This window comes from Lampetra fluviatilis, chromosome 9, assembly GCF_964198595.1.
Source record: "Lampetra fluviatilis chromosome 9, kcLamFluv1.1, whole genome shotgun sequence".
NCBI classification, from domain to species: Eukaryota; Metazoa; Chordata; class Hyperoartia; order Petromyzontiformes; family Petromyzontidae; genus Lampetra; species Lampetra fluviatilis.
In genome coordinates this window covers 3,922,845-3,942,844 of record NC_136283.1, presented here as the reverse complement: position 1 = coordinate 3,942,844, position 20,000 = coordinate 3,922,845, and the positions used below count along the sequence as shown (strand labels likewise).

General features: G+C 51.7%; 1 protein-coding gene across 1 annotated transcript in view; it reads left to right on the top strand.

Moving 5' to 3' along the window:
* Positions 1–11,439, top strand: part of PRDM8 (PR/SET domain 8) — a 16,051-nt gene extending 4,612 nt beyond the window's left edge. The window contains exons 2-3 of the mRNA XM_078859419.1: positions 5,689–5,920; positions 9,703–11,439. Of these exons, the coding sequence (XP_078715545.1) occupies positions 5,689–5,920; positions 9,703–11,180 (1,710 nt within the window). The 3' untranslated portion in view covers positions 11,181–11,439. The remainder of the gene's footprint in view (positions 1–5,688; positions 5,921–9,702) is intronic.
* The last annotated feature ends 8,561 nt before the right edge of the window (positions 11,440–20,000 follow it).

Genomic DNA, 20,000 nt, shown 5'->3' with positions numbered 1-20,000 from the left:
GTGGTGATGATGATGGTGGTGATGATGGTGGTGGTGGTGATGATGGTGGTGGTGGTGGTGGTGGTGATGATGTGGTGGTGGTGGTGGTGGTCGTGATGATGATGGTGGTGATGATGATGGTGGTGATGATGGTGGTGGTGGTGATGATGGTGGTGGTGATGGTGGTGGTGGGTGATGATGGTGGTGGTGGTGGTGATGATGGTGGTGGTGGTGGTGGTGGTGGTGGTGGTGTGTCGTGATGGTGGTGGTGATAATGGTGGTGGTGACGATGGTGGTGGTGGTGGTGGTGATGATGGTGGTGGTGATGGTGGTGACGATGGTGGTGGTGGTCGTGATGGTGGTGGTGGTGGTGGTCGTGATGGTGGTGGTGGTGGTGATGATGGTGGTGGTGATGATGGTGGTGGTGGGTGATGATGATGGTGGTGGTGGTGGTGATGATGATGGTGGTGGTGGTGGTGACGATGGTGGTGGTGGTGGTGGTGATGATGATGGTGGTGGTGGTGGTGGTGGTGGTGGTGGTGATGATGATGGTGGTGGTGGTGGGGTGACGATGGTGGTGGTGGTCGTGATGGTGGTGGTGGTGGTGGTCGTGATGGTGGTGGTGGTGGTGGTGGTGATGATGGTGGTGGTGATGATGGTGGTGGTGGTGGTGATGATGATGGTGGTGGTGGTGATAATGGTGGTGGTGATGATGGTGTTGGTGATGATGACGGTGATGATGGTGGTGGTGATGGTGGTGGTGGTGGCAGTCATTATCAAGGTTCTATTGGCTAACAGCTCATGGGGAACACATCTAGACGCGTGCACGTCTTTAAACTACCCCTTATCGTAGGCTCTCCGATGTGCTATCGGGGTTTGTGCCCGCGTGTGGTTCGGCATCATGTCTGACGTTTCGCTCCACGTGCTCCCGGGAGCTTCTTCAGGATCTGAAGACCTGTGTGTGTGTTTGTGTGTGATTGTGTGTGTGTTTATGTGTGTGTTTACTTGTGTTTGTGTGTGTTTGTGTGTGTGTTTGTGTGATTGTGTGTTTGTGTGAGTTTTGTGTGTGTATGCGTGTGTTTATTTGTGTCTGTGTGTGTGTGATTGTGTGTGTGTGATTGTGTGTGTGTGATTGTGTGTGTGATTGTGTGTGTGATTGTCTGTGTTTGTGTGTGTGATTGTGTGTGTGTGATTGTGTGTGTGTGTTTTTGTGTGTGTGTGATTGTGTGTGTTTGTGTGTGTGTGATTTTGTGTGTGTTTGTGTGTGTGTTTGTGTGTGTGATTGTGTGTGTGATTGTGTGTGTGATTGTGTGTGTGTGATTTCGGCAGGCTCCCCGTTATGCGAATAACGAAATCCACTTTATCCCCCGTGGGGGATGTTTCCGTGACCCTCCGGTTAAAATGCAGCAAACATCGTCAGCGCGCCCCAACAAACAATTGGGTTTCCAAGTTTTACGCTTGAGAAATGATTTCACTCTCGCCATGGAGCTTGAGGTTTCTCGGTGTACATTCTGACGGGGACTCTTCAGTTTCGGCCACTCCGTTGCTCTCGCTTTCTTACGCCGTGCATAGGGCAAATTACAACAACAAAAATCGCTACTTTACGTTGAGTTTGGGCAACCCATTTTATGGCACAAGGAGTTAGTTCGCGTGCCCGCAGCGTTCGAACCCCCGATGAAGCGCGGACCGCACTTCACCACGTTCCCAATCTGGTGGACTTTTGTCATTCTCCACGTGTGAAAGGAAGAATTGGCATGTGCCCCGCGTGTCATCCGAATACGAGTCTCCGCTCATCTTCGCAGCAGCAGCAGCGGCGGTGGCTGTCCATTGAACAAAGGCGGTGGTCACCGCCCCGCCCGGCACTTTCAAGATGCGCTTCTGCGGCCGTCTGGAACGCTCTTCCTCCCGATATTAAGAAGCCACTGGAAGCTACGCACTTTTAACTCTCGATTGGAAACTAATTTCTTTGGATCTGCGTTTTTGTGTTTTAGTTTGCCCTCCTTCCTCCGCACCTTCGATGAGGAGCGCGGTGTTGGCTGCGTGCGTTCGCGACAGAAGTTCAACGCACTTCCTGCGAATACGAGTGGCCGCACACAGACGAGCACACGGATCCTGTTGCCGGCGTCGTACGTGGCAGCGATGTGAGGCTGCTCGCTCGCTCGCTCGCCGAGTCTCTGGGCAAATGCGAAAGATGCGATTCGAGACGACGCGACACGCAGCCCCCCCCCCCCCACCTTGTTTTCATCCGACTCTCGTCTTTGCACTCCGCTGCACAACAGCGAGATTTACTGCCACACCGTGGGTCCAGATGATCGCGTTGGCGCTCAGGGGTTATGGTTTAGGGTCAGGGTTAGGGTCATAAAAGTTCCGCAATAGTAGATGAATTGCCGGCTGTAGCAAAGACAAAGGTCCCCCGTATAGCCTGAACAGGCTGTTGGGGCAAGTGCTGTTAGCGAGCTGCACCTATGGAGGCCGGCACGGCACACGAGAGGGTGGGTGGTCAGCACCACGCCCGGCCGCTTTTGTTTCCCAAATGGCGCGATGTTTACACGCCACACCAGGTGCTCATCGTAGACTGGGTCGACCTAGGGGAGGCCCAGGAGCGGTTCAGATAGTCGTCACTGATGTTGGCCGTGAGCGGGAATCGAACCCTGGTGGCTAGGTTCGGGCTAACCGCTGCACCACCGCTCCCTCTGCGGCTATAGCAAACCGTTATTCTCACGCGCGCGCGCATGCGTCCTGCTATTAATTAACAACCGTGACATGCTGATAAGAGTAAGTTAGTTTAACACTTATATTCGTTGAAAGAGCAATACAAATCATGCGGCTGTCGGCAGGCGGAACTGCAAGGTCAATATTTAACATCCAACATCCTCAACCGCACATATTCTTGTAGCAGCGTTATGGCTTTTAATAATAATGATGATGATGATCAGTAAAGGTGTATTATGAGAGTGACGTTGTATCTTAATTAATAAATAGCAATGATAGGAATGTATTCTTTTATCCAGGTCTGGTATATCCAGGAGTTGTCCTGCCGTGAGAAATTGCATTTTCTTTCGGGTGGGACGAACACGGAGGGATCCTGGAACGAGCCCCACTCACGCTCGCTTGGGGGAAGACACTGAAAGCTAAATTTCGATTTAAAGCTTCTTTCGTGACTGCAGGGATTCATCTTCTTGGCTCTTTCGGTAAAGTCACGTAGAAGGGAAATAATAAAATAATAAAATAATAAAACATAATAAAATAATTTTCACGACGTTTCGGCCACAACGCAAGCAGCCGTCCTCAGGTGAAGAACAGGTCTGTCGGGAAGATAGCGTCATTCACATCATCATCAACATCATCATCATTAACATCAACATCATCAATATCATCAACATCATCATCTACATCATCAACATCATCATCTTTTTTTTTCGATTTAAAGCTTTCGTGACTGCAGGGATTCATCTTCTTGGCTCTTTCGGTAAAGTCACGTAGAAGGGAAATAATAAAATAATAAAAAAAATCAAAACAAAACATGATAAAATAACTCTCACGACGTTTCGGCCACAACGCAAGCAGCCGTCCTCAGGTGAAGACCAGGTCTTAATTCTAGATTTGAAGCTTTCGTGACGGCAAGTATTCATATTCTTAGTTTTTTTTCGGTAAAGTCACGTAGATAAAAAAATAATAAAAGTAAAATAAAAATTTAATAAAAAATCACGACGTTTCGGAGGCAACACAAGCTTCCGTCTTCAGGTGGAACCGTCACAGCACGCTTGCTGTAATCAAGTAAATGACACTGAAAGCTCCGCTACACCACACGGGCTCACGAACCTTCATGCTCTCCTACCTGGCAAACACATCCGCAGCATAATCCGCTTTGAAAATTGCTAAACGGATCACGGCCACGTGGCACCGTTCCCGCCTCGAGTCGCTCAATGCTCGGTAGCGAAGAGAGCCCACGTGGCGAGATGTTAACTACCTCGCCTGATATACAGGAGGGCGTGGGTTCGATGCCTACCTTGGCTGTATTTAGTGTTTGAATGTTCTCCCCGTGGTGGTCGCGTCGATTTTTCTCCGGGTCCACCGGTTTTTGCCTTCACATTTAGGATCAACATCACGCGTTTAGAGTATTTGGCTGCTATACGATTCCACGTGATAAGCCACTTCGTTGAGCTATCATTTGTGGCCAGGTCGCTTTTGAAAAAGAGCTACATAGCTCAGTGGGCCTTACCTGAAAATAAATGTTTAAACATTTTTTTAGTCGGGTGGGTCAGAGAGTTGGGCTTCTGATTCATCAGCAAGAACATAAGTTACTGCAATTCGAGCACGGGTGCAATGCAGAAGTCCAGAAGCGAACTTGGCACAGGTACGCGTGGCGTAGATATGATTCGGGAAGTACAGGTCGCGCTGGGTTAGGACACACGTGGAGGATGGGAGAGGAACCGAGCACCGCCACGGTCATTGGGGGGGGTCTCCACGAGTCTGGCAAGCAACGGCAGGACCTTAGTGCAGACGGTGGGAGACCACAAGGGCAGATGTCGAGAGGTCGCTCCGTATCAACCGCACAGCGACCGCGGTGACCTGGCAGCGGGTGACATAAAACATTGGCGAGGTGTGGTGGCATCAGCTTCTTCGGCCGTGATGATCAACATCTCGATTAAGTGCGTTCGTTGGCGTGGCTTGTTGTTGTTGTTCCTCTGGAGACCGGGAGATCGGTGGTCGATGTTCGGTCGCCGCGTCGATGGCATTCGTCCGTGAGTTCTCACCGAACAGAGTGGGGCAGTGTGAAGGCTGCCATCTTCCGACTCGTCGATGAAATCAACAGACCGCGTCAGTGAACAACAGCAGCGATAGCGACGGGCAAGCGTTTATAGATGCCGCGGTCAACATCTGCAACTTTTTTTCTTCTTCTAGATTTGAAGCTTTCGTGACTGCAAGGATGCATACTGTTAGGTTTTTTCCGGTAAAGTCACGTAGGGAAAATAAATAAATAAATAAATACTAATGATCCTTTGATACAGTAAATCTGGCTGTGACGGTCCCACCTGATGATGGAGACTTGTGTTGCCTCCGAAACGTCGTGATTTATTATTTTATTTCTATTATTATTTCAATAATTACACTGGTCAACACACTTTTTCTGGCATAAGGTATTCCAACGGTTCCAAGGTAATTTTGGGGTGCTGATTCCAAATCTGGCATCAGTTTTTGTCTATCACATCAGGTTTTTGAGATATCAAAGATAGCATTTTCAATAAAAACTGCAGAAGAAAAATATTAAATAAATGTGGATATCTACATAAAATGATATTATAAACACACTATCCTAAAAATACAGCACCATATTTTAACACTAAAGCAGTCACTGACTCGCAACAGCTTGCAATCATAAGTGACAGAGTTAATTTCGGGTAAAATCTATGAAAATGGGGTATTCCGATAGCATAAAAATGATGTGATAGAGTAAATCTGAGATCAGATTTGGAATCAGCACCCTGCAATTAGTCCAAAACAGCTGCAAAAGTCCAGGCTAGAAAAAAATGTTTTTTTTTTTGTTGACCAGTGTTATTCTATATTTCATTATTTATTTAAATCCCCCCTACGTGACTTTACCGAATAAACCAAAGAAAATCTTCAACCGCAAACGAAACCACTCTCCCACCCACCCACCCACCCGCCCGTCCCCTCTCTCCTCCACCCCCACGCGGGTTGCCACAGGTGGACACCACCGCGTCCCAGGGCGCGGCGGACGGCGTCGCGTGGCTGCGTCTGGTTCAACCGGCGAGAGACCGCGCCGAGCAGAATCTCGAGGCCTACCTCAAGAACGGGCAGCTCTTCTACCGCTCCCTGCGCAAGATCTCGCGCGACGAGGAGCTGCTGGTGTGGTACGGCAGGGAGCTGGCCGCCCTGCTGCGACTCGACGACACGGTGCCGCACAAGGCCGCCAACGGTGGGGGAGGGAGGGATGGGGGCACAAATGTTGCGTTTTGGTTCGGTTGCTCGTGCGTGCGCTCGCGTGTTTTACGGGGGGGAGGGAGCGGTGGTGCAGTGGTCGGCGCTCCCCGCGCGCGCTACGAATTTGATTCCCGCTCACGACCTGCGGCGGTGGCGAATGTTCGAAGCGGTCCCTGGGCTCCCTCTAGGTCGACTCAGGTGTAAGCATCGCCACGAGAGAGACAGATGCGTGGTGCTGGCCACCTACAACACCCTCTCTCGTGTGTGCCGGCCTTCGTAGGTGCTCGTTAGCAGAACTTGCCAACAGCAGTGTTTGTGTGTGTTTTTTTTTAAATATACATGGGTGGAGTGGTGGCGCAGTGGTTTGCACACTACGCAAGAAACTCGGAAGTCTAAGTTGTATTTTCATAGATGTCTACTGGATATCTGTGACAAAAATGCTTGATCGCTCATCGGATTCATCCAGTGTAACTAAAGATTCTGAGTCTAGATTCCAGGTCACGCTATTATTGGCGACGAGTCATAGTCGGACCGGTCATGAGCCTGCCCCCGAGGTCAACTCACTGATCACCTCTTTCAGCCGAGACACAGATCCTCGCTAACAGCGCTTGCCGAACACAGTCTGCATGGCGAAACAGCGATTGTGTTTTTAAATGTGTGTGTGTGTACATCAAGTGTACGCAGTACACGTATCGCTGGAGCTTTCCAGTAGTAACCGTGAAATGTTTTGTTCCCGGTAACAATTGCGAAGCTAGTAATCGGGTTTTACCCTTTTAACTGGTACAAAAACTGACCGTACCAGTTGAAAGAGTAAAAACGTATTACTATATTTTGCCACCGGTAAAGGAGGTCTCATAGTGTAAATTGCGAAGCTGTTTTCGGAATGCGCTGTCCGCCGTCAAATAGACAGAAAATAAAAATCCCTCAACATATTTCTCATAAACAATCTTTTAAAAGGATCAACGGATGCAACTGTCCTTCGAGATGCCGTCTCTCTTACTAAGTATGATGGACTCAATGACGAGGGAATCTTTGGTCCGGTAAAAAAAAAACTATTGAAATAAAGTTACGCAGGGAGATGTTAGTTCGCGTATGCGCATGACATCGTTGTCTGGGAGACATTCTTATAGGAGGGTTTGGCTTGTGCGAAAATTCCCGTACTCTTTTCGATTTAAAGCTTTCGTGACTGCAGGGATTCATTTTCGTGGTTCTTTCGGTAAAGTCACGTAGAATGGAAATAATAAAATAATAAAAATAAAACATAATAAAATACAATTCTCACGACGTTTCGGCCACAACGCAAGCAGCCGTCCTCAGGTTAAGAACAGGTCTGTCGGAAAGACTCACTCAAAAGACTCATTCAGACGCTGTCTTTCCGACAGCCCTGTTCTTCACCCCGTACTCATCAGCAGACCATTTGTGGTGATGCGGGGAAATTAATTTGCAGGAAGCCACTAATAAGAGTTAACTAAGGCTATAGATGCCTCGTGTGCGTGTGCATTCCTCTACATGCTGTGCGTGTCATATCAATATGTACGGGGAAATAAATTTGCAGGCAGTCGCTATAAAGTTAATAATGCCGACGCAACGTTTGAGAATTGATGGCTGCAAGAGTAATTAAAACATATGTGTATAGAGTAATAGCAGGCATGCGTGCACTCAGATGTGTCTGTATGCTGCGCTATATAGAGGCACGCATGGTTGGCTACGTACGGTGCGAAAGAAGTTCACCATACATGCGGCACCATCCACGGTTAAACGCTTCTCGGTGACATGGTATAGAACTTCATGAAGTGTGCATCACAACTCACGCGGATTATACAGCACTACGGCCGGTTTCACACATGCACGTGCCATTCTCAGCAACTCAAGGAACAAAGCAATGGAGCTCAAACTCACGCATAACTTCTATGTGGGATTCAGGATCACCATCATCACCATCATCATGATAATATTTTAGGACTGAAAAAAAACCTGTCCCCAATCTGAGCCATCGAACAGAGGCGGCGTTTTCAGATGTGCTTCTGCGCCCGTCTGGAACGTTCTTCGTTCCGATATGCGGAGGCCAACTTAGAGCGATGCACTTTTAAATCATGTAGATTGAAAACGAATTTCTTTAGATCTGCTTGTTGTGTTTAGTTTGTGTTGTCCTTCTTCCGGACTCTTCGATTAGCACGGTTGGCTACGTACACGTATTTATGGCGTCTCTTTAGTTATCATATTCAATCGGGGTGGGGGGAATGCTTAACTTTAGTGATGAACTTCTGACGAACAAAGTGATGCCATACGTTTGCAGTTTTGATTTGGACACGTCGATACACGAGGGGGGGGGGGGGGTGAGATCATGATAATTAAGATGAACACGTACAATTGCAAGTTTGTCCAAGTCGCCATTACACATGCATTCTAAAGTGGCAAAAGTAGTAATTAAATGTATTACATACTGGCATGACAAACATGCACATATGCATCCGAGCATCACATACATACGTAAAACGCAAGACGAACGCCCATTATATACACGACAAACACGACGCGCATGCAAACATAAAACACACGTCACATGACACATACGTGCAATCACACAGGCATGCACACATCACATACATACTGTGAATACACACAGACATTACATTCGTGTATACAGAAACTATCTGCGGACACATGAACATACGCTACTACATAGACACACAACACTCGCGTTACACAGACACCGCCAAGACAAAGATATATTGTGTGGACTTTTGCAGGCTGACAGGGCAAGTGCTGTTAGCGAGCACCTAGTAAGGCCAGCACGACGCTAAACCACCAACAACCGGATATTGACCGGTAACTTTCTGACCTGCCCCTACTGGAGATTTGTGACAAAGAGCTTTATAGCTCATCGAATTCATCCAGTACAAATAACGATTCTGATGGGCAAAAAAAAAATGCAACATTCTGAATTGGCTGGCGGTGGCGTCACCACAGCACCTGTGCCAGGCTAGGTGCGCATTAAAACCACGGTGGAGGATCGAAGGCTCGCTGCGTTACGGGGAGGTCACGGGACAGCCTTCGGGTGTCAAGGGTTGACCGAGTTGCCCCGCAACTGCGTCAGCTGTGACTTCCACAGTTCCACTCAAGAAGGAACGCCAGCCATCTCCTCCCCCCCTCGCTAACAGCAAGTGCTGTTAGCGAGCGTCTACGAAGGCCGACAAAGTATGGGTGGTCGTGGGGCGGTTCCTCCAGTGACGCTGTTCACACAGCGCAGCGGATACGCGACTCGTTTGGGACCGAGTCGATCCAGAGGGGGGGGCCCGGTAATAATCGTGAGCATTCCTTTTTGGCTGTGAGCGCGAATCTAAATCGGGTCCGCCCCGGGTTGTGAGCGCGGCGCGCTGAACCACGGCACGGACCGCGTGACCGCCTACACACACGTGACCTACCGACACACGCGCACACACGGACCCCGCGCGCTGTCGCGACACTCCCATTGACGAGCGCGCGCGCGGTCGCGACACTCCCATTGACGAGCACGCGCGCGCGGTCGCCGTTCGCGACACTCCCATTGACGAGCGCGCGCGCGCGTTCGCGACACTTCCATTGACGAGCACGCACGCGCGCGGTCGCGACACTCCCATTGACGAGCACGCGCGCGCGGTCGCCGTTCGCGACACTCCCATTGACGAGCACGCGCGCGCGGTCGCCGTTCGCGACACTCCCATTGACGAGCACGCGCGCGCGGTCGCCGTTCGCGACACTCCCATTGACGAGCGCGCGCGCGGTCGCCGTTCGCAGGAGGCGTCTCCCCGTCGTCCCCGCTGCTGCGCTGTGGCGAGTGCCAGCAGGCGTTCCACTTCGAGTTCCCCTACGCGGCGCACTTGCGCTTCCTGTGCCAGAAGCGGCGCGACTTCTCGATCCTGCACGAGAACCTGCGCATCCTCGCCTTCCCGGGGGGCGGCCCCGCGCACCACCACCACCACCACCCCCACCACGGGGTTGGCGGTGGTGGCGCCGTGCTGTCCCCGGCGGCCCTACTTCACCAGCACCTGCTCGAGGGCAAGCGGGCGGCCGCCGCGGCTGCCGCAGCCGCGGCCGGCCTCTTCCTGGAGAGCGGAAAGCGCGTCACCAACTTCCACAGCCTGGCGCACGACATGGAGAAGGCGCGGCGGCCGTCGAGCGACGCCGACGAGAGGACGCCCGCCAAGAGGGCGCGGGTGAGCGCTAAACCGCTGCCCGCCTCGGGCGACTCCCCGCCAGCGGCTGCGGCCAAGGGCGACTCTGCGCTCGTGAACAAGTCCGCGTCGGTGCCCGTCGCGGGCGCTCTCGACGAGCACCGCGACGCCACCACCACCACCAGCGGCGGCGGCGGCGGCGGCGGCTGCGACGGGGCTACCCGCGACGAGCGAGTGGTGAAGGACGACCGCGAGCGCTCCTCGGATGACGTCGACGAGGTGCGGGAGGCGCCGAGGAGGCCGTGCTACGCGACGGACGTGCTGCAGCAGCAGCAGCACGGCTCGAAGCGCAGCGCGTTCACAGAGGTGGTGCGCAAGGCGGGCAAGGAGCGCGCCGAGGACGAGGCGTGCGAGGCGTTCGCCGCGGCGCTCAGGAGCCGGAGCGCCTCCGCGGAGCTGTGCGGCGGTGCCAAGACTCTGTCCGAGACGCGCGCCGAGGTGGCCATCAACGCCGCGGCCGCCTTCACGTCGCTGCTCAAGTCACCGCTCGGCGGCGCGGAGCGTAAGAGCGCCTTCTCGCAGCCCGTGCGGCCATTCGCGCAGCTCTCCGCCTCCATGCTGTCTCCGTCCATGCAGGGCTCGAAGCAGCACGGCCTCGAGATCAACGGAGGAGGCGGCTTGCAGAACGCGTACAAGCATCACCAGCAGCAGCAGCAGCAGCAGCACACGCCGCACCATCATCATCACCACCATCAGCAGCAGCAGCACCATCAGCAGCATCAGCAGACCCCGTTCCTACTCGCACCCGCCTTCTGGCCCAAGGCGACCGCGATCCCAGTGCAGCTGCCCGGAGCGCTGCCCCTGCTGCCCCCGACGCTCACGCCGTTGGGGCTGCCCGCGCAGAACTGGTGCGCCAAGTGCAACACGTCGTTTCGGATGACCTCCGACTTGGTGTACCACATGCGCTCGCACCACAAGAAGGAGTACGCGGAGGAGCCGGTGCTCAAGCGGCGCCGCGAGGACAAGCTCAAGTGCCCCATCTGCAACGAGACGTTCCGAGAGCGTCACCACCTCTCCAGACACATGACCTCGCACAATTAAAGGGCCACCGGCTTTCGCTGGCTTTGTTGCACCTACGACCGCGGTTTAACTGAACCCAATTCACCCACCACCACCACCCCCACCACGGACGTGCAATTTTCAACGTTGTTGTTGTTACCAAATCGTCTCCGTTGCGCGCTGCACGCGGCTGGTGATTGCAAAACAAGTCCCGCGTGACGAAGAGAGCACCGAGTGTAATTCAAAGATATTCGTGGTGTACGTGTGCGTGTGCGTGCGTGTGCGCGTGTGTGTGTGTGCGTGCGTGTGCGTTTGTGTGTGTGCGTGTGTGCGTGTGTGCGTGTGTGTGTGCGTGTGTGCGTGTGTGTGTGTGCGTATGTGTGTGTGTGCGTGTGGGTGTGTGTGCGTGTGTGCGTGTGTGTGCGTGCGTGTGGGTGTGTGTGGGTGTGTGCGTGTGGGTGTGTGTGTGCGTGTGTGCGTGTGCGTGTGTGCGCGTGTGTGTGTGCGTGTGTGTGCGTGTGTGTGTGTGTGGGTGTGTGCGTGTGTGTGTGCGTGTGTGTGTGCGTGTGTGTGTGTGCGCGTGTGCGTGTGTGTGCGCGTGTGCGTGTGTGTGCGTGTGGGTGTGTGTGGGTGTGTGCGTGTGGGTGTGTGCGTGTGTGTGTGCGTGTGTGTGTGTGTGTGCGTGTGTGTGTGTGTGCGTGTGGGTGTGTGTGTGTGCGTGTGTGTGTGTGCGTGTGTGCGTGTGTGCGTGTGTGTGCGCGTGTGTGTGTGGGTGTGTGTGTGTGTGCGTGTGTGTGTGCGTGTGTGCGTGCGTGTGTGTGCGTGTGTGTGTGCGTGTGTGCGTGTGCGTGTGTGTGCGTGTGTGCGTGTGTGTGTGTGTGTGCGTGGGTGTGTGTGTGTGTGCGTGTGGGTGTGTGTGCGTGTGTGTGTGCGTGTGTGTGTGTGTGCGGGTTACGTCTGGAAGACAAAGGCGTGGGCACGGGCGTGGCGTTGGCCACACGCCCTCCCGTGTTGCCCTGCCAGCCTTGATAGGTGCTCGCAAACAGCGCTTGCCCCCCAACAGTCTGTGTTACAGGCGACGCGGAGCGGTGTCTGTCCCTCGTCATCGTCCGCGCAGGTCACGTGTGATTTAAGCGCCGATGAAATCGTAGAGATCGTGTGTGCGACGCGGGCCTTGACATTTCATGAAACATTCCCCCAGGGTTCCGGATCTCCCCCCACGGCACCCCCCCCCCTCCTCTACAGCTCGCGGGTTTCGGGTGGAGGGGGTATTTTCAGGAGATCAGCCCCGGACAGCTCCGACTGTAATGAAGCAACGTCTGTGTACATGTGGAACTCGAGTACAGATCTGGCGTGCCCCACGCGACGCATCCGAAATTTGAATCGGCCCTTTCCAGCGTCACGCCATGTTACGTGTTTAGCAATCATCGGTCGCGTGCGGCGTGTAACACCGTGATTTGTATCTGCACGGAGAAAATTGCTGAAACGTTGAAAATGCGGGGACCGTGTTTCTGTCGCGACGACTGGATTTTGCAAGACTCTGCGATTGGGCCAGGCTAAGCAGAGATCATGTATATACTGTATATGGTATAAACGTATATATGAAACACAGTGTATATACGGTATATAGAGCGCGCATGTTGCGTCTTTAGAGAGGTATTTATATATATACACGGGACGGGGGTCAAAACGTTCCGCGGACGAGACACTGGGCCCTGTCGCTCGAGCATGATCCCATAGCCGTCTCGGCGACGAGTCGATCACCACGTCGACTGGTCTGCCGAGTAGTACGCTTGGTCAACGTACGGCGCGAAAGAAGTTCAGAACACACGCACGCACGTGCAGAAATGTCAAGTCGGCAAATGCGGCCCGCTTAAGGCTCCTCCTCCGAGGGGCGGGTATGGATTTTGTGCCCATCCAACCGCGTGGCTGATGACTTAAGTCGCCACTTGAACGCGATATGAGAAGAGGGACCCCCCCATGTAACGCTGTACACGTTACAGTGCGTTAGGTGTATTTCATACTAGTCTATTATAATTACTCCGAACCGTAATTGGTAATAATAAAAATCATAATTCACAGCCCTTTGTCAATCCAAAGCTAGATGAAGGTCCTCGCTGCGCCGTGTCGGTCAGGGCGGTTTTTTTTACCATACTTCACCACGCTGGTCAGTGCGGGTTGGTGAAGGTGTGGAGAGGGAGGACGTCGGATCGACTTAAGATGACTCCCCACGGATGGCGAGCCCACGAGCAGAAATCTAACTCGGGTCATCAGCTTCGCAGATTTATCGCGTTCGTCGGTGGTGATTCTGAGCGTGATGCCGTAAACTGTGTTGGGGGTACGTCGATAAGATTCGGATCTCGAAGGGTTTTGACCTCCCCTCGTATATCGCGGGTTTGTATGACAAGACACGTGGAAAGGTCAACGCCGTTACAATTTCGTACCCTGCAAGCGACACGCGTTCGAGAGAGACAGCGATAGAGACGTCAACGTTCACAAGAGACGGTAGAGCGATTAACACAAAAACGTCAAAGGTTGTTAGAGGCACATTTGTTGAAGCACTTTTTGTTGTTGTTATTGTTATTTTTAAAGGCAGAGTCGTTGCCAATTGTAAACGCGCGACGTGGAGATTGAAATGCGGCGGTCACGTGGCAATGGACGTGCGCCCAATTTAAAATGAAACCTAAACGATCGTGGGGTACATTAAATGGCGATTTCAAAGGACACGTACTCACTCCACGCACTTGAAGGCAATTAAGCGTGATTAGTCAATTGCGTAAAGAATTAAGCGATTGATCATTATGATGTGAGTTGGCCACAGGAGGTCACGTTGGTGTTAATGTCATTACCAAGTCACCACCGATATCCCGTGCACGTTGAATGACAGAAGCACACATTGCACACATTACCATGGACATCGCAATCATCTGGAGTAACACCACCACGTTATGCCCCCCCACCGCCTCCACGCCCCTCGTAATGTTCGCTATAATTGACAAAAACTCAACACACTCGTCAATAATACTACCGTGAACGGATAAAGATGTAAAAGAGGGCCAGTGTCACTGACAAATGTGTTGAGTTTTGTGATTTGTGCTTTAGGCACAACCACAAAACACCGCGGCCCACGCAATATCACAATTATTTTGTTGACTATAAACGCGTAATTAAGACGCAGCAAGAATGACACGGACGGCATTTGAAGGGGAATGGAATTAGCTTCCGTCAGCAGTGGGCACGGCGTCTTTGCCATAGCGGTGGGGGGGAGGGGGAGTGCCGGTTATCCTGGTAGCAAAAGTAGCTACACGTGTTGTAGCTACTGCACGTGTTGTAGCTACTGCACGTGCAGTAGCTACTGCACGTGTTGTAGCTACTGCACGTGCAGTAGCTACAACACGTGCAGTAGCTACACGTGTTGTAGCTACGGGCCCCGCACTTTCAAAGGCCCCCGCGCTAAATGCTTTCAAGCTATCAATTCCGGTTCAGTGATTCTGCACTTGCTCTATTACTATAGTCCTATACTGCCTTCAACCTTTATGAACGACTGGGTGTTTAAGGTTTTGCGATTTGTCGTATTATCCGGCTGTATAGCAAATGAAAAATTACAATTACTTTACTATGCAAGTAAAAAATTTGTGTTGTCATATTTGTGTTTTTTTTTAAAATTTAGGGCCCCTTTATAACATATGCTACTGGTCCCGCACTAGCTTCATCCGGCGCTGGGGGGAGGTACAGGGGATTACATGGGAGCCTCCCCCCTTCCCTCCCCCTGGGCCCCCCCCATCCGTCCCTTGGGCCCCGGTGCAGGGGCAGTTGCACCGCCTGCACACACTCGATAGCTACGCCACTGACCCAGGTGTGGCCTCCATGTGGCGATGTGGAATTGGGGCTGTCACCAATTAATTCTCAATTCGAAAACGATGGGCACGTGTCTCTCCCCCACCCCACCCACCCCACCCCCTCCTCCTGCCGATGTCGAACGAGCAGCAACAATCAGCACACCACAGGTGGCTGGCGTGGAACGTGAGAAAGAAAAAGTGGTGGGACAGGTCGTAGACTCGGTTACACGTATCGCTTCCCCGTTCCCACGAGAGATACGTCAACATTTATTTCGATTTGTGTGTTTCTTTTTTGTTAACGTTGTTTCGTGCAACGTCTTACAGTCTCGGTTGCCACAGGCGTTTAAGTCGAGTATATTGCACGACCAAAGGTCGCACGGTGACAAGTGACAGCCCCGGCGAACTGAAGGCGAGTCTGTTGTTAGGGGCCGTCCATAAATGACGTCACGCGATTTTGGACGATTTTTGACCCCCCCCCCCCTCGTCACACGGCGTCACAAAAAGTTAGACCCCCCCCCTCGAATATGACGTCACAAAGCTCTGCCCCCGCCCCTCCAAAACCATATTTCCATTTTTAAAATAAAACATGCTTCAAATCGCTTTAAACTATTGTCATTGTAGGGCGTATTTAATGTGGCGCTGCACTCTGATGTTGTAGTATAACAATTGGTGTTATAACAATTCTATACTTATTTAAAGTTGCGCATTTTAATGTGACGTCACATTTCTCAAACCCCCCCCCCCCCCCTCGTCACACATCGTCACAAATGTCTGACCCCCCCCCCCACCCCTAGGTGCGTGACGTCATTTATGGACGGCCCCTAAACACGATTTACGCAAATACCTCCCAGCGCCCGCGTAGACTGCGCCGAGCTTCCGAGGAAGAGTGACGTTCCGTTTCGTTTGTTGTCCTACTCCCGCACCGCCGGTTGGCTACGTACGGTGCGAAAGAAGTTCAGCGTACGTGCATGTCAGCGAGCACAGATTAAGTCCTGCACGCGGGGCAGGGTGTGGCTTTCGCCCTGTGTGGTGCTGTTGTTAGTACACTGCACTAGAGCTCACTGATGGCCGAGTCGACCTAGGCGTAGGACCAGTTCCGATGTCACGTGGCACTCATGTTAGCCGTGGCCGGGAATCGAACTCTGAGTTCGCCGGGTCAGTAGCATCAGTGCCGATATCCGCTTAAGCCACCGGCTCGCCACGCACGACTACAAAGACAAAGATCCCCCGTATAGCCTTAGGCGTTTAGGGTAAGGGCTGTTAGCGGGCACCTATGAAGGCCGGCACGGCACACGAGGTGGGGGGAGCGGGTTGGTTGGCCAACATCACGGCCGACCGCCTTTGCCTCCTTCACGGCGATGTTTACTGCACACGGCACAATGTACTCATTTTGATGCTGAGTCGACCTACGGCGGTGCGTAGGACCGGTTCGGATGAACGTCACTGGTGTTAGGCCGACGCACGACTACACAATGAACACAAAGCACAGCCACACACAGGAACGCTTTTGTTCCATCGGCGACGCATCGCAATTTGACTTTGCAGACCACGCGTGCGCTTCTCATGGCCAAAGTTGAGCAAAACTGAATTCGCAATACGTGAACAACCCTCCTCGTACTAGCTTGACTACTTGCTCTCCGAGTTCTCCACTGCACTAATATACGCGTGTGACCTAGTGTTGATGTACAACGGTGTTTCGAAAGTATATAACGAATAAATGAATAAAACACGTTTCGTCTGCGAGGCTCGCTTCTTGCAAAGCTGTTGTTGTACCACCACCACCACCATCACTTGCGTGCAGCAGTAGTGCCTCTGGCGGATGCTCGCGCAGTTGCAATGTTCCCCATATGTACTCTTTGGTTCTTTCGGTAAAGTCACGTAGGTATGAAAATAAAATACATCACGACGTTTCGGGCGCAACACAAGCGTCCGTCATCAGGTGGGAAACCATGCATGTCGTGATTTATTTTATTTTTCTACCTACGTGACTTTACCGAAAGAACCTAAGAGAATGGATCCATGCAGTCACGAAAGCTTCAAATCAATGTTCCCCATATGCTTTCAAGAAGAAACACAACCGCACGCTTTTGTTAGTCTGATGCTGTTCTGTGCGATTGACAAGCTGATTCTGGCGATGAGTCTAATCTTAATCGTAATTCAGCACCATGGACAAGTACATCCGAACTCGGCGCATTGAGAATATGTTGAGCTTCATTTATTAATAGATTTTGGCTGTTTAAAAAAAAACCCACTTTTAAGAGGATGGCGTGAATTGTGATTGTATTTGTTGTGCGTTCGTGTGAGCATGTATTTGATAGATGGCGTGGGGGGGGGAGCGACATGGTAATACAGGGGACATTTCATTTAATGCTGTTGGACAAATCTGTTTGCACAAGGTGTGTGTGCGTGTGTGTCCGTGGGTCGCGTTCATTCAAACGAGCGGCAGTGCGTCTCCGCCGCTTTATAGAACCTCGGCGGAGGGCATTTATAGCCACGCGCTCTTTAATCCTGGCACGGAAAATCACGACAGATGGCTGAAACTTGGCAACATTTTGGGACCGTATTGTGCATCACTTGAAGGATGATTCCCTCATTTGCCGTTTGCCGTCACGTGACATTACTTAATGCCATCCAATTAAGGGTAGGAGGCGAACTCCGTTAAGTCTATTCTGTCGAGCCAATAGTTCTGGGATGCCACGAATGCCATCCCAGGAATGCTCGCCGAGCGTGTGCGGGGTACAGGGGACAGATGAAGCGTCGTGCCGTAGTGTGTGTGTGAATGTGTGTGTGAGTGAGTGTGTGATGATGAACTCGGTCAGACACGCGCTTCACTTTCAACCTTGACCAAAGGACGTTGAGCGAGCTAGCGAGCGGCGTGCTCTGTGCAATTTGGTTCTCGATGAAGTGTACGCTTGCACCGCACGGCTTGATTTCTCACTCGATATCTTTGACGCAACGCTGCTTCTTGGGGCTCCGATCAACACGGTTGGCTACGTACGGTGCGAAAGAATGTCAACATACACACGTACATTCGGCTGGCTTGGAATAGGATTTAGCGGCGTGAGGCACTACCACTAAGATCCATTGGTACCGCGGATTTAGACACAATGATGTTAGGGGGTCAGAAGATGACCTTCGATCTCATGTGCCCTGTAATCCCATTAGCACGTTTATGATTTCGATTTAAAGCTTTTGTGACTGCAGGGATTCATCTTCTCTCTTGATATGCAAATTCCTTTGTCAAGGCGCCCCTTCCCCCCTCCAATCCAGCTGAAAAATACGCTGCCAAGCCTGGTGGTGCCCATTCAGACGCTGTTTTCCCGACAGACCTGTTCTTCACCTGAGGACGGCTGCTTGCGTTGTGGCCGAAACGTCGTGATAATTATTTTATTATGTTTTATTTTTATTATTTTATTATTTCCCTTCTACGTGACTTTACCGAAAGAACCAAGAAGACGTTTATGATTGTCAAAATGTGGGGTACATTGCAAATAATATCGGGTTGACAACACAAAGTGAAATAGCTGTGGCTGTCTAAAATACTGCAGTTCCCGGAACAGCGTTTGGACCGTCTGGCGATGTCACAATAAATACGCTGCTTTGTACGGGCGACATGACAGCGTATTTTTGGGGTGATGTACATACGTACGTATTTTTAATTTGGGACTGATTGGAAAGCACATGTGAGTGCGTGTCTGGGTATGCGAGCACAGATACATTTCCATGCGCTTTCAGAAATCACGTGTCCGTGAGCAGCTCGCCATTGAGACGAGCCATTGCTGGATGACGCGCTCGAATCGTAACGATTTTAACAACCCCGAACCAAGCCAAACACACACGTGGTGGCCGTCCACGATTCTCTCGTCGTCGTCGTAAATCGAGTGCACGGCTCCCCACCCTCACCACCAAGGTAGCAAGCCCACGATAGTTATTGTAAATCATTACTATATATAGGCTAATAATAAATAATAATAAAAAAATACTTCAAATATGACCCTTTATAGACTATTGTTTTCTACGCAGTGATTATTAACCAATGTTTTGTTTATTAAAACTAGAAAAACATGGACGTAGTGGAAAACAAAAATCATCTCGCCTGTAGGTTGTTCTTCTTGGTGGATTGTCAAATCGCGCAATCCTGTGAGATAGCGACGGCTTGGATATCTTAATCCTCCAGCATCGGATTGTTTAATTGACGATCATGATGATTAATATATTGACTGACTCGTAATTTTACAAAGATCTCCTGTATAGCCTTAACAGACTGTTGGGGCAAGTGCTGTTAGCGAGCACCTATGGACACAAAGATAAAGATCCCCCGTATAGCCTTAACAGACTGTAGGGGGCAAGTGCTGTTAGCGAGCACCTATGAAGGCCGGAACGGTACACGAGGGGGTGGGTGGCCAGCACCACGCCCGACCGCCTTTGTCTCCCTATGGACACACGCACGCACACACACACCCCTATCTCAATCAATGCGTCGTAAAGTTAGCGGTCGTAACTTCACAGCAGTCCATAGCTCTGTGTGTCTGTGTTGTGTGGAAGTTCAAAACGAATGCTCCCGCTAAATGCACACAACGCGTACTTGGTCGAGAGCGTCCGGCCAATGCGTACAGGTATCCTGCGGGGATATCATTCGCAGAAGTTTGCTGATGTGCCAGTTGACGTGCGCCCACAATCAAGCGTGAGCAATGGCAACGTCGTAACGCAGCCGCGTTATTTACGCTCGCGATTTAAAGCACATCGCCGCGTGAAGTGCACTTCCCTGTCACCCTTTCACCTTCGCCTGGCGACGCGTCGCCCTTTATATTCGCGGGGGAGTTTTCCGCGACTCGCCTGTCGGAGAGGAGGGGGTCCTCGTCCAGCAGAGGACGTAGCCGTCATTGGCTGTGGGGGTTTTTGTAGCGCGACGTGTCCCCTTTGTGAGCGCACCGTTTGGCGATGCGCCGGTGTCACCGCGAGACTCTCAACAACCGCCGTTTGTCACCGGAGGCGGCGACGTCAACACACGGGCGCTTGTGCC